The sequence below is a fragment of the Plasmodium fragile genome, assembly GCF_000956335.1.
Source record: "Plasmodium fragile strain nilgiri unplaced genomic scaffold supercont1.58, whole genome shotgun sequence".
Classification (NCBI taxonomy): Eukaryota; Apicomplexa; class Aconoidasida; order Haemosporida; family Plasmodiidae; genus Plasmodium; species Plasmodium fragile.
In genome coordinates this window covers 37,022-50,670 of record NW_012192638.1, presented here as the reverse complement: position 1 = coordinate 50,670, position 13,649 = coordinate 37,022, and the positions used below count along the sequence as shown (strand labels likewise).

At 50.8% G+C, this 13,649-nt stretch overlaps 4 protein-coding genes across 4 annotated transcripts in view; all 4 read left to right on the top strand.

Moving 5' to 3' along the window:
- Positions 1-1,117: 1,117 nt before the first annotated feature.
- AK88_04270 (uncharacterized protein) lies at positions 1,118-2,849 on the top strand (the record flags this gene model as incomplete). Its single annotated transcript, XM_012481880.1, has 3 exons — positions 1,118-1,967; positions 2,335-2,379; positions 2,491-2,849. The coding sequence occupies 3 exons, from the start codon at positions 1,118-1,120 to the stop codon at positions 2,847-2,849; spliced, it is 1,254 nt and encodes a 417-aa protein (XP_012337303.1).
- Positions 2,850-3,052: 203 nt separating this feature from the next.
- Positions 3,053-5,314, top strand: AK88_04269 (uncharacterized protein; the record flags this gene model as incomplete). The annotated part of the gene is made up of 2 exons (XM_012481879.1): positions 3,053-3,883; positions 4,055-5,314. 2 exons carry the CDS (start codon positions 3,053-3,055, stop codon positions 5,312-5,314), a joined length of 2,091 nt encoding a protein of 696 aa, XP_012337302.1.
- A 1,885-nt stretch (positions 5,315-7,199) lies between these two features.
- AK88_04268 (uncharacterized protein) lies at positions 7,200-11,182 on the top strand (the record flags this gene model as incomplete). The annotated part of the gene is made up of 4 exons (XM_012481878.1): positions 7,200-8,097; positions 8,466-8,906; positions 9,397-9,950; positions 10,121-11,182. 4 exons carry the CDS (start codon positions 7,200-7,202, stop codon positions 11,180-11,182), a joined length of 2,955 nt encoding a protein of 984 aa, XP_012337301.1.
- A 1,742-nt stretch (positions 11,183-12,924) lies between these two features.
- Positions 12,925-13,649, top strand: part of AK88_04267 (uncharacterized protein) — a gene marked incomplete at both ends in the record, with an annotated part of 975 nt that continues 250 nt past the window's right edge. The window contains one exon of the mRNA XM_012481877.1: positions 12,925-13,617. Coding sequence (XP_012337300.1) covers positions 12,925-13,617 — 693 coding nt within the window. The remainder of the gene's footprint in view (positions 13,618-13,649) is intronic.

Sequence of the window (13,649 nt, the reverse complement as noted above, 5' to 3'; positions counted from 1 at the left end):
CTATTCCATACGTTTTTTTTTTTCTGCTCTGTTCTGCTCTGTTCTGCTTACTTGTGCTTACTTTTGCCTTGTTTTGTTCTTTTTCTGTGTAGTCAACTTCTTTTAACATGACCACAGGAACAGGGTGGTACAGGTCAAATGCATATAAAATGTAGATTTACATGAATAATATGAAGGGGTAGAATTCTCCTTTATGTGAAGTTAATTATTCACAGATGAGCAAGTGCATTCTAAGGGTATAGTGCAGAACACACATAGCATGCGAATAAGCATTCGAGTATAAGGACAGATTGTCTCTCCGCGCAGACGCGGTCGGGTAAACGGATCGGTCCGCGTGTAAGAACGGAGGGAGACATTGTCTCTCCGAGCAAAGGCGTCGACCCACGCGGTCGTGTGTAACAACGATTCGACGAAGTAGCCGCGTGTACGACGGCAGAAGAACTTGATGTTGTTGTTATACTGCGGTTTTAGTGTACTCAGAGAGTGTAGAAGAAGGGGGTATTTGTTGTTAAGGGGGGTATTGTTGTTACGGATGGTCTTGACGAAGGGGGAGTACTATTATATGTATGCAGGAACTGATGTTTCTATTAGAGGAATATGATTCCAACGGATAATGTTAAGTTCTTGTGAACTTTGAATAATTATCCAGGAGAGTGCTATCCTATATAAGAAGACACAAGGGGGGAAGCCATGTGGGATTATTTGTTAGTACTATGGGATGATTATATTGAGACGGGGAATACGGGGGTGAACGATACGAATATTAAAGACTGGGGGGTAAGTGCATGTGTACAGCACAATGAGACCAGTGGCTATGTCGTATTCTGCGAATATATTAGAATGAAACTGGGGGAACACGTTAGGACGAGTTGCGTAATCATCTTCTCTTCTGCTGTATTGTCCTTAGAGAACGTGCGCACATATATGTATAAGAGTATAAATGTATGTATATATAGAATTATGTGCAACAGTTGAGTAGCAGTGTGAATATAATTTAATGAGCAACTTATAATGCATATTGCACTCATAGACAACTTTCTGGGAAAATGTGAAGCACGTATGGCAAGAATTTAAGGAATACGTGGAGAAGGAATAGCACGGTGGGCGTGCGCAAACTATGTGTGAACCAGGGAAGGACAGTGACAGTACTGGGACATGGACGGAAAAGGACAGTGCTATATGCGAGTTAACATACATAGCATTAGATTTTAAACATGATATCGAGCGCGTGATAGCAAACGTGACTGAGGGAATTACGCAGACTGAAGTAGATGAGGACGCGAAAATGAAGTCATACATTAAATGTTTCCTAGTGAATGTATTTATGAAAAAAATAATGGGCAAAACATGTTTACAGACACCTGGTGCACAACTAGCATTTGATTTAGCCCATGGGACATTGAAGGAATTAGGACAAGTGGAGGTTGGTAATATTTCATGTGAACGGGAGGATGCAGGGGAGGGAGGTGTGAGGGGAGTAAACGCGAGAGATAGAACTTTCTGGGAAATAATGGAAAGATGGTTTACTAGGAATATGCAGAAAATAAATGATGGGGACACAGGAATATTGGGGGAAGGTTGCATGGTACAAAAACAAGCCACAAAGGGCGGAAAGGATGAACACGTGGGTGAGTTGAAGAGGACAGATGCAGAAAAGGTAAAAGACACAGTGAAAGCAGACATAAGGAATGTGAACAAGGAGATAGACGAAAACGTGTCGAAAATATTGCAAGGAATTGGAGATTGTAAGCATGGGGCAACCGATTGTATAAGGCAGTTCTTGGAGAAAGAACAGGAGGAAGCAAAGAAGAACTATGAATCCCCTCCGGAAACTGAGGACGTCCACGGGAAGCCACCGGCCGTACAGACACCAGTACCACCATCAACACCATCACAACCAGGCGGGTCACACCAGGATATCGTAAGTGTGGCCGCCACCAAGGACGCAACACAAAAGGAACCGACAGGTAAGGACCGATGGGGAGAAAGCACCAACACGGCCCAACACGTATTATACGGCCGCCACCGATACGACTGCACACGCATGGCACGGCCACCACAACAACGCACACGCGGCGAGAACAGCGGCACAGCAAACGACTTCACTTGAGCGGCGACGATGGCGGAGGGACGGCAACAACATAAAAGTTGTACTGCTACCATCGCAACCCAGTTCACCGAGTACGCAGTCCACCGAGTTCACCTCACCGTACGCTTGCTGTCGCCTGACCCAGTTCACCGCGTACGCAGTCCACCGAGTGCGCCCTCTGCATCTCTGCATTCATGCGGCACGTGTTACACCCCCCTATGCTCCTATATTACCGTCATTGTTAGGACAAACGGAAGAAGAGGAAACAAAAGCAACAACACCAGAAGCAGGTAAAACTGCAACACCTTCCACAGTATCAGGAGCAAGATCAGAGGAAGTTGCGCCACCACCGCCAGCACGGCCGCTGCCACCGCCACTGCCGCCACGGCAAACCACATCAGGTGACGACACGGGACCAGCTCAACCAGCAGGACCAGCATCAACACCGGCACCCGCAGAAGGCAATACGGGCAAAGACTCACGTCCGGGGTCTATTCATGCGACGACGTCAACATGTGGGACCACCACATACACTGAGACTACGGAGACAAATGGGAGTAAAGCCACCATTACAATCACTACCGTGGATTCCCCATCCACTGGATGCTCCGGAAGTGGTACCCCAGGTAGTGAGTCCGATGAGAACAAAGACCGAGAGAACAAAAAAAACAAAAGACACCACATTTCCGGAGAGACAACACGGAGAGACAACACGCAGAGACACCACGGAGCCCGCGACAGCGCCGTCGAATGTGAATGAACAGCGCGTGACAGCGCCCGCGGCAGCGGCCACCACAGGCAGCGCGACGTAGACACGTCGACACACTGTGTGTGTGTGTGTTGTGTGTGGCAGAGACAGAGTCTGTTCCCGGAGTGCCACCTGCCACGCCGTCCCAACCGCACCGTGGTCAACCATCCACGGACGCGCGCTGGTCATCACGGTGTGGTCCAGCATGAGCAACCATGCAACCGAGCATGGCCAACCTAACCATGCACCTCAAAGCTCAGTTTTATCGCATTCTTGTTCTGCCCCCCATACTTGCACTCATAGAGAAGGAAGCTACAGGACGTACAACGAACTCGGGATCCTCAGCAACAACGGATGCAGCAGCCGCAGCACCGGCCGCACCACCAGCAGAAGCAGCACCAACAACACCAGGTCAGAAGGATACAGAGGTAACTACTAATGAGCAGATACCTCCTAAAGGGGAATCCGGGTCCGCAAGCGAAAGCACAGCATCGAATCCAGACGCACTGGGCACTGGTGCTGGTGTACAACCCGAAGACCCCGACCAGAAGAATACCATCGTCGATGGCGGCAACGATGACCCCCCTCCTCTCAATCCACCCAAACCAAAACCGAACCCGAACCCAAATCAATCGGGCAGTAGTGGCAGTTTCAGTGATGCTGATTTGGCGGATGGAGTTTCTGGTGGGGAAGTAACGGCAGGTGGGGGTGGTCAAAAGGATGGTGGAGCAGGTGCTGGCGTTGGTGGTGGTACTAGTGGTAGCGGACGTGCAGGAGGAGGTGGTGCCACAGGTGGAGAGCCAGGTGCAGGTAGCGTAGATGCAGGATCCGGTTCTACTGGTCACCAACCCCCTGGTTCCTCAGGACCAGGATCTAGTCCAGTTCCGCCTAAACAGAACGAGGCAGCAGGGGGTGCCGCCGGCGCAGTGGAAGTAACCCCGGCCACTACTGGTGGCGGCCTCACATGGGACGATGTCAAGCCCTACACCCCCGCGATCATTCCAGCGGTGGTTGGTATTGGGGTCATTGTGTTCTTCCTATGGAAGGTAAGTATATACGGCAATCACGCAATGCCGCGCGTGCAGGATGTTTATACCTCATAACATCCCTACGCGCACCAATATATGATCGTTCTAACCAATATGACCCTACACCCGTATTCATTGCTTTTATCTTACCGTCCTCACCCTCCTCTTTACCCCCCTTTTTGTGCTTAGTACTTTGCGTACCTCGCTAAACGACGACGAACGTATCGAACCGTTCGTGACGTGCCATCACCGCCACTGGACGAAGAAATTCTAGACCATTTGCAACGCGACGCACCGCCACCCGATTACGGGTACACCTTGGTTAGGGATAGGCGGCCTGCATCTGCTGCCGCACGACGACGCCGCGGACGACGCCCGCCACGCGTGCATAAGCGCACGATCATCGAGCTACATTTAGAAGTGCTGAACGAATGTGACGCGGCAGATTGGGAAAACGTCCAAGAAGACTATTGGAAGATTGTCGTGGAGGAGTTTGCGCGCGACTTGCAGCGGGACGGAAAGGGGTATAGTAGTTTCCCGGATGCTCCTAGCACACACCAGGGTTTATCAGGGACCAATGTTGCATCCACCGTGGACCCACCCACTGATTCCGACGGAACGGATGCATGTTCACCGCATGACCCCGATCCGTGGCGTTGTATGGAAACCATAGAGTTAGCAACGGACCCTTATCCACCTAATGACCCCGATCCATGGCGTTGTATGGAAACCATACAGTTACCAACGCACCCTTGTCCACCACATGACCCCGATCCATGGAGTTGTATGCAAAACATACAGTTAGCAACGGAACCTGGTCCACCGAATGACTCCGATACATGGAGTTGTATGGACACCATACAGTTAGATGCAGAACAGAGTCGTGCTCATTCCAACCCCGAACACGTGACGTCGCATTGCACCCAATGGATCCCTTGGATTGACCGCAATAAGCATATGGTGCGGGCGTGCACGGGGCAACCGTGGTTTAATGCCCTCAAAGCGGCATGGAAACAATATCAGCGTGCACACATGGCGGCAAACGCAGCATCCGCTGACCACAGGCAAGCCGCAACCCTGGAAAGGAAGAAATTGGATGCATGGAAAGAATGGGTTGCAAAACAACATGAGCTTATGCATATATATGGTGAGGAGGAGTGGTTTAAGCATTTGTTGAATACTGTGCCGGAGAAGACAGTGCCGGGCAAACGCGCAGTACCTGGAGTGGACAACGACTTAGAAGTGGAAAGAGCAATGGGAGCAGAAGATGTTCTAAGCGTGAGAGATTTACCGGCACAGCAACTGCATCCGCACTCTTACATGAAAAAACCGTTAACCGGCCACAAACTGTGGATGCTAATCCTCGCGTGCGTTATAGAACAGTGCGCGGTCGAACGCAATTTGCAGGATAGGGAGTTACATGTAGATGACCTATTGCACAAGCTCTGAAATTAGGATGACGGGGCATATGAATGGGAATAATGCAATAACGCATTCTGACCGTAGACCACTTTTACTTCATTATGTGATATACATAATATATTTCTTGTTTGCACTATTCCATACCGTCTTTTTTTTCTGCTCTGTTCTGCTTGTGCTTACTTTTGCTTTGTTTTGTTCTTTTTCTGTGTAGTCCACTTCTTTTAACATGACCATAGGAACAGGGTGCGTATCGGTTACATGCATATAAAATGTAGATTTAAATGAATAATATGAAGGGGTACAATTCTCCTTTATGTGAAGTTAATTATTAACACATGCGCACGTGCATTCTAAGGGTATAGTGCAGAAAAAATATACAATGCGCATAATCATTCGAGTATAAGGAGAGATTGTCTCGCCGAGCACACGCGGCCGCGTAAAGCATTGTCGTCGAGTGTAAAACGGATTCGACGACGTAGTCGAGTGTCAGAAGGAGGAGGATTGTCTCTCCGAGCACACGCGTCGACCACAGCGGCCGAGTAAGCGCGGCTATTGTGTGCGAGCAAACGGGGCCGAGTGCAAGACCGATTCGACGAAGTAGCCGAGTGTACCAAGCACGAGAGATTGTCTCTCCGAGCAAACGCGTCGACCAACGCGGCCGGGTAAAGCACATTGTCCGAGTACTGCGCCCGAGTGTAAGAAGGATTCGACGAAGTAGCCGAGTAAGCGTTGTGCCGAGGGTAAGAGCGAGGAGAGATTGTCTGTCCGAGCAAACGCCGCCGGGTACACGCATCGGTCCGCGTGCAACACCTATTCGACGAAGTAGCCGCGTGTACGCAGGAGGAGCGATTGTCCCTCCGAACAGACGCGGCCGGGTAAACGCAGATTGTCTCCGCGCAAACGCGTCGCCCAACGCGGCCAAGTGCAAGACCGATTCGACGAAGTAGCCGAGTGTAAGAAAGGAGGAGCGATTGTCTCTCCGAGCAAACGAGTCCACCAAAGCGGCCGCGTACACCGCATTGTAGCCGAGTGCAAGAAGGAGGAGAGATTGTCTCCGAGTGCGGATCAATAGAGGGAGCCGCGAGACGTGTGGCGGAGGAAGGAACACACATATTTTGTGGGAGCCATAAGGTCCGCAACGACGGCAGCAACGACGGCAGCCACGACGGCGGCAAGGACGGCAGTAGACATTGATGTTGTTGTTATTACTGCGGTTTGTAGTGTACAAGGGGTTTAGTGTACGCAGAGCGAGACACAGTGTGTGAAGGCGTTTAGTGGAAACCGGTGTAGAAAGGGGGGACGGGGCGTCGGGAGTAGAAGGGTGTATTCTGGATGCGCTGCGTGTGAACGGTAGTGTAGTAGTAGTTTTTTTGTTTCATTTTTCTATTTATTTTTGTACTCCTTTTTTATTCTGTGCATATTATTCTCTCCTAAACAATATCACAACAGTGTAAACACTTTGTGTAATGTGCAATTATGTATTGTGCATTTGCCTTATGTAAATTATATGTGTGCTCGCCTTCCCCTCACTTATAGAGAAATAAGAATATTCATGAGGCAAAGGCGTGCACGGCATCACGGCGCCATATGAATAATGTGCACAATATTCTCACGTAGCATTAATATCCTGTATTATGCGACGTAAGGCATCATGGCACGGCACTTAGTAGATGTACTGGTCCCCTGGGCAAGCGCACGGGGACTATGGAACCAGCACCAGCTTGATGTAAGTGTTCACTCAGAACAAGGCGTTGCACGCCGCAGCGACGAAGGGCGGCGGAATATAGTGTTGGTACATATATGTGCGGTAAAACATACGGAACGGCAGGTACAGTCCTATAGAGTTTACATATTGTTATACATTAATCATTTTATCAATGTACCGATTTCGTAGAGTGCACTATGGGCAGATATGGAGAATGTATTAAAGGATTTTGTGAATTATATGGACAACATAGAATCACATATAGATGCGTATGCCACAAGCTGTGGGGATGCAGGTTGGTGGCGTAGAGGAGACACGCATAAGGGGACAAAAACTAAGGGACATACGGTTGGAGACGTAATGAAATGCAGACTCATGGTAGGTGCATTATATTTTGTCACTGACTGGAGCAATCAACTGCAAAAGGATAACGACCCATCGGAAAATGATACGGCCATGAAGGCTATTATGAGGTGCATGGTAGCAGATGTTTTTGCGTATATATTGGCTAACATAAATTGTGGTCACATGTGGCTCGGGCCAGACCAGGCCTGGTACATCATGAAAGGAATGGGAGGACCGGGTGGCTTCGTGAATCCAATTTCAAGTGGCAAGTGTGCGCTGGATGCGTATAAGGATACAAGGGTAGGAACAGCGGATTTACAGGGGGCGGTAAAAAACTGGTTACAGCAAAGTAAAAGAATACGTAATCGTATGGAGGCAATAGAGAAGAACCCACATTGCAACATAGGATGGGAAAAATACAAGAAAGACATGGGCGAACAAGGAGAAGCTGAAGATAGTTCCAGTATATTTCAGGAGCACCATATGCAGGAATTAGTGAAAAAGCAGGTACAAGAACTGTTTACGAAAATTAGGAACACAGTACAAAAGAAGGTGCACAGGGAACGAAATACAACAGGGGGATACCGAGAACTCCGGGATAGTGATGTTGACTCTGAGGACGAGGAAGACCCGCAGAGAACGACAGTTCCAACGGCGGAACCACCCAATGCAACAGCGGGCGGCACAAAAACGATAGTACCAGCAGCAGCAGGGGAACAAGAGGACAGCAAGAAGGACAAGAGCAACGAGGACAACAAAGGTACGAAAGCACATAGCAAGAATACGAATATACGGCTGGTACGAATACGATCCGTAACAATACGCCCCCTACGGCCGCTACGACTACGCTCGGCCCGCATACGGATCATAGGGCCAGCTACGTTACCGTATGGATGCCGCCACAACAACAACGCACACGCGGCGACGACGGCATTGGTAGCGGTTGCGGAGCGGACGCACATGAGTGGCCACGGCAGCGGTCGCGGACGGCAACAAATAACAGTTGTACTGCTACCATCTACCCCCCGTTCACCGAATACGCAGTCCACCGAGTGCGCCCCCTGCATCTCTCCATTCATCCGGCAACTGTTACACACCCATATGCTCCTACATTACCATCATTCTTAGGACAACCGGAAGCAGAGGAACCAAAGGACACAACAAAAGCAGAAGGTAAAACTACAACACCCTCCACACCTGACACAGTGCCAGTTGCAAGATCAGATGGATCCGTTGAGGAACCACCACAACCACCTCCGGCACTGCCGCCCGCGCAACCCACATCAGGTGCGGCCACGGGAGCCGCTGGACAAGCAGCAGCACCACAGTCACCACCGGCTGCAGCACCGGCAGCAGGAGACAGTAGTGGAAAAGATCAATCCTCGGGAGGCACCAGTACAGATCAGGTTGCAGACAACAAAGGTAAGTGTACAAAGGGGCCTCAGGTATTTAAGGAAACAAATACAGGCATGGGCATCTCCGGTGCTACATCAAGCATCGTCCTTTCCTTCGCACCTACGTCGGAAAACGATGATGACTGTGACAAGAGGTCCAAGGACTCGAGCGAAGGTAGTGTCCTGAGTGCATATCCACAACAAAAACAACGAGCACAACAGAAACAACAATTTGCGGAGAGAGACGGAGAGACACCGCAGAGAGCGAGAACAACCACACGTAGAATGAGAATGAGCGCCAGGTACAGAGGCGTAGACACGTAGACAGGTAGACGTCGACCGGTGGACGTCGACGTACACAGACACGCACACACTGTGTGTGTTGTGTTGTGTGTTGTGTGTTTGTTGTGACAGAGAGAGAGTCTTTTCCCGGGGTGGCACCTGCCAACCCCGTGCCTCACCCCGTCCGTGTCCTGCCCCCCGACGTGATCTCCTCACCCGACCTGCGGGCAACCCGTGAAACGACGGCAAAGAACCGTGTAGCCGACCGAATGTGTGGCCAACCCACAGCACCGGACCGTGTGGCCGATCGTGTGGCCATGCACCGTACAAAACTTCACTTCAGTTTCTCCCATGTTTTTCTTTACCCCTGGGTACCCATATAGGAACTGAAGCAGGGGAAAACAAAGACACAACGGATCAAAACCAAACAGCACAAGCACCAGCAGCGGCAGCACCCAAGGCAGAACCAACGCAAGAAGCAGCACACCAGCCAGCCCCAGGGCTAGGGCACACGGGTGCATCTGGTTCCAATGGTTCACCCGGTGACACAGGTCCCTCTGGTGCAGCTGGTCCTACTGGTCAAGGTTCTACTGGTACTGGCTCCGCGGGGAATACGAATCCAGGTTCCACTGGTGACCAACCCCCCGGTTCCTCCGGACCAGGTTCCACGGGTACTAGTACTACGGGTGCTACCTCCGGAGAAGGTTCAAAGGGCAACTTCGAACTAGATATAGCACTTCCAACAGGACGGGGTAACGTGGGTGGATCATATGGAACAGGTCCCACACCAGGTCCAAAGGGGAACCCTCCGCAGACTGTGCAACACGATGGCCCCTTCTTTCCCGACCTCACCGCCGACGTCCTGACCGCCACTACTCCCATCCTGTTTTTTCTCGCTTCCGTCATCGTGGCCCTTCTTGGTTATTCCCTTTGGAAGGTAAGTACATACGACAATGCGCGCATGCTGCATGTGCAAGATGTTTATACCTCAGAAACTCCCTACCGGCTCCAATATATGATCGTTCGAACCAATATACTCCTAAACCCGCGTTCATTCCTTTTATCCTACCGTTCTCACCCTGCTCTTTACCCCCTTTTTCTGCTTAGTACTTTGCGCACCTCGGACAAAAACGACGACGAACATATCGAACCGTTCGTGACGTGCCGTCACCGCCACTCGACGAAGACATATTGGACCATCTACAACGCGGCGACCTGCCGCCACCCGCTTACGGGTACACCATGGTTACGCAACCTGCGTCAATACCTGGTAGAAAACGCCCCCCACGCGTGCATAAGCGCACCATCATCGAGCTACATCTACAAGTGCTCCACGAATGTGAAGCGACAAATTGGGAAAACGTCAAAGACGACTATTTGCACATACTCGTTGAAGAGTTTATGGCGGGCAACACCACGTGTACAAGTAGCTCGGATGTCTGCACCCCAGACGACGGTTTCGCAACCCAGGACTCAACAACAAACGCCGATTCACGCACGCGGGATACACCCACCTATTCCGACGAACCTGATGCATGTCCACGTAACGAAGAGGACCCCGATCCATGGAGTTGTATGGAAACCATACAGTTAGATGCAGAACAGCGTCGTGCTCATTCCAACCCCGAGCACGCGACTTCGGACTGCATCCATTGGATTAACTGGATTGACCGCAACACGCATCTATTGCAGGCGTGCATGACGCAGCCGTGGTTTTTGCAATTAAAAGCGGATTGGCAACAATACCTGCGTGAGCACATTGCGGCAAACGCAGCATCTGGTGTGAACACGACAGCCGCAACCCTGGAAAGCAAGAAGCACGCATGGAAAGAATGGGTTGCAAAACAACATCGGCAAATGCGTATGTATAAGGAGGAGTGGTTCCAACATTTGTTGAATAATGTAGAGCAGGAGACAGAATCGCAAAACGGCCAAGCACCTATAGTGGAACACAACTTAGAAGTGGAAAAAGTAATGGGCACAGAACATATGCTAAGAGTGAGAAATTCGCCAGGCAGCCAACCACTCCATGAGCAATACTACAACAAGAACAAATTAAGCTCTAAATTGTGGATGCTACTCCTCGCATCCGTAATCGAAGAGTGCGAGGTCGAATGTCGTTTGCACGAAACGGAGTTATATGTGGATGATCTATTGGAGCAACTGTGACATTAGGATGACGGGGCATATGAATGCGACATAACGCATGCTAATCGTACACCATTTTTATTTCATTATGTGATATACGTAATATATTTCTTGTTTGCATTATTCCATACCTTCTTCCTTTTTTTTTCTGCTCCGTTCTGCTTACTTCTGTTTACTTTTGCCTTGTTTTGTTCTTTTTCTGTGTAGTCAACTTCTTTTAACATGACCATAGGAACAGGGTGGTACACGTCAAATGCATTTAAAATGCAGATTTACATGAATAATATGAACGGGTAGTATTCTCCTTTATGGGAAATTATTTATTAAAAGATGAGCACGTGCATTCTAAGGGTACAGTGCACAACACCTATAGCATGCGCATACGCCTTCGAGTATAAGGCGAGCTTGTCTCTCCGAGCAAACGTGGCCGTGTAAACCGCATCGTAGCCGCGTAATGCGGCCGAGTGTAACAAGTATTCGACGACGTAGCCGAGTGTAAGAACGGAGGGAGACATTGTCTCTCCGCGCACACGCGTCGACCAAAGCGGCCGCGTGCACGACGGAGCAGCATTGTCTCCGAGCAAACGCGTCGAGCAACGCGCCCCAGTAAGCACGGCTCTTGCGCGCACACGCGGTTCGACCAACGCGGCCGGGTAAACGGATTGTCCGAGCACGCAGCCGCGTGACAGAGAAGCGTTGACGGAGAGAGCGTTGACGGAGAGAGCGTTGACGCAGAGGCCTTGACGTCACAAGCGTTGACGGAGAGGCGTTGACCGGAGACGCGGTTGACGGAGGGGCGTGACCGGGAGCAGCGTTGACGGATAAGCGTTGACGCAGAACGGGGTGATGGAGACTGGGTGACGGAGAGGCGTTGACGGAAGAGGCGTTGACGGAGAAGCGTTGACGAGAGAGGCCTTGACGGAGAAGCGTTGACGGGAGAGGCCTTGACGGCGAGGCGTTGACGGAGAGGCGTAGACGGAGACTTGGTTCACGGACAGGCGTTGACGGAAGAGGCGTTGACGGAAGAGGCGTTGACGGAGACCGTGTGACGGACACAGCGTGACGGAGACGGGGTGACGGAGAAGAGCGTTGACGGAGAGAAGCGTTGACGGAGAAGCGTTGACGGGAGACGGGGTTGACGGAGAAGCGTTGACGGAGACGGGGTGACGGGTGTCGGCAGAGGCGTTGACGGAGAGGCGTTGACGCAGACGGGGTTGACGGACAGAAGCGTTGACGGAGAGACGGCGTTGACGGGGAGACGGCGTTGAGGGCGACGGCAGCGACGGCAAGGACGGCAAAGTACCTGCCACACCAGTAGCGGCGAAACCGGTGGCGCAGACGGACGCGGCGACGGGGAGCACGACCACGCGGTCCAAGCGCAAGGCAGCATCTGGTGCTGGTAGGGGTCCTGGTCAGGGTGCTGCCGTAGGAGGTCAACACGAGAACGGGAAGATGGCGAACACCGAGGAGACAGAGTGTGAAGGAGAAAGAATAGTGCAGCAAGGGCGTCACGCGGTGTACGTGGTGCCTCCACGTGATGTAAGTTACGTGAGTGACCCAGCACGGATGAGCGGGACAAAAGAATGAAAAGCACACGAAATTGTTCATAAGGTCAATTGCACATACATGTGCGCGTGTACATGCATTAACGCCGAATAATATAGTTAACACGTGCTCATGAGGACTTTTGTATGTTAATGTGTAAAACGTAGGATGCTCAATGGAACAAGTGGAAGCAAGTGTTGCAGGAATTTACGGAACATATGGAGCAACAAAACGAACTCAATGAAGCATATGGTGCAAACTGTTATAATAGTGGTTGGGATGATTTCGGAAAGGGAAAACACCATCATAGCGGGCAAACGGTAGCAGATGTCGTTAGGTGCAGAGTTATGAGTGTTGCATGGGTCTTCGCAAATGGGTGGGGAACTACTGGGAGCGCTAACACGGACGGGGTCCAAATCACGCAGGAAGAACGGAATATGTTCAGGTGTGAAGTAGCAAATATATTTGGACATCTACTGAAGGCAAAGTATTGTCCACGGCAACGCGGATTTAAGAGGGGTGTAGAGTATTCTCGCATAGCATTCCAGAAAATGAACAGCGCGACAACAGGTGGATTTGGAGACCTCACGGGTCCTGTTATCGACGGCAGGTGCACAGCATGTGGGTACGGCGAGTATCAAAGGTGGGCAAACGCGATAAATTTGAAAGTAGTAGAGTGGCTCATGGAGCACGCACACATAAATGAAGAAATAAAAAGAATGGAAGAGGCCATGCCATGTACCACACAATGGACACATTACATTAAGCAGCTGGACCCCGAGCACAACCCTATTAAGGGCGGGGACAGAGACTGGACCAGTATCAAAGCCCGTTTGAGCGCCGCAGGGAACACGACGTTAGAGACAGCAGAGAAGGACATGGAGGGAGAAGTGAAAAAGATAATTGAGAAGGTGAAGGACGCCAAAGACCAAATACTGCAGAA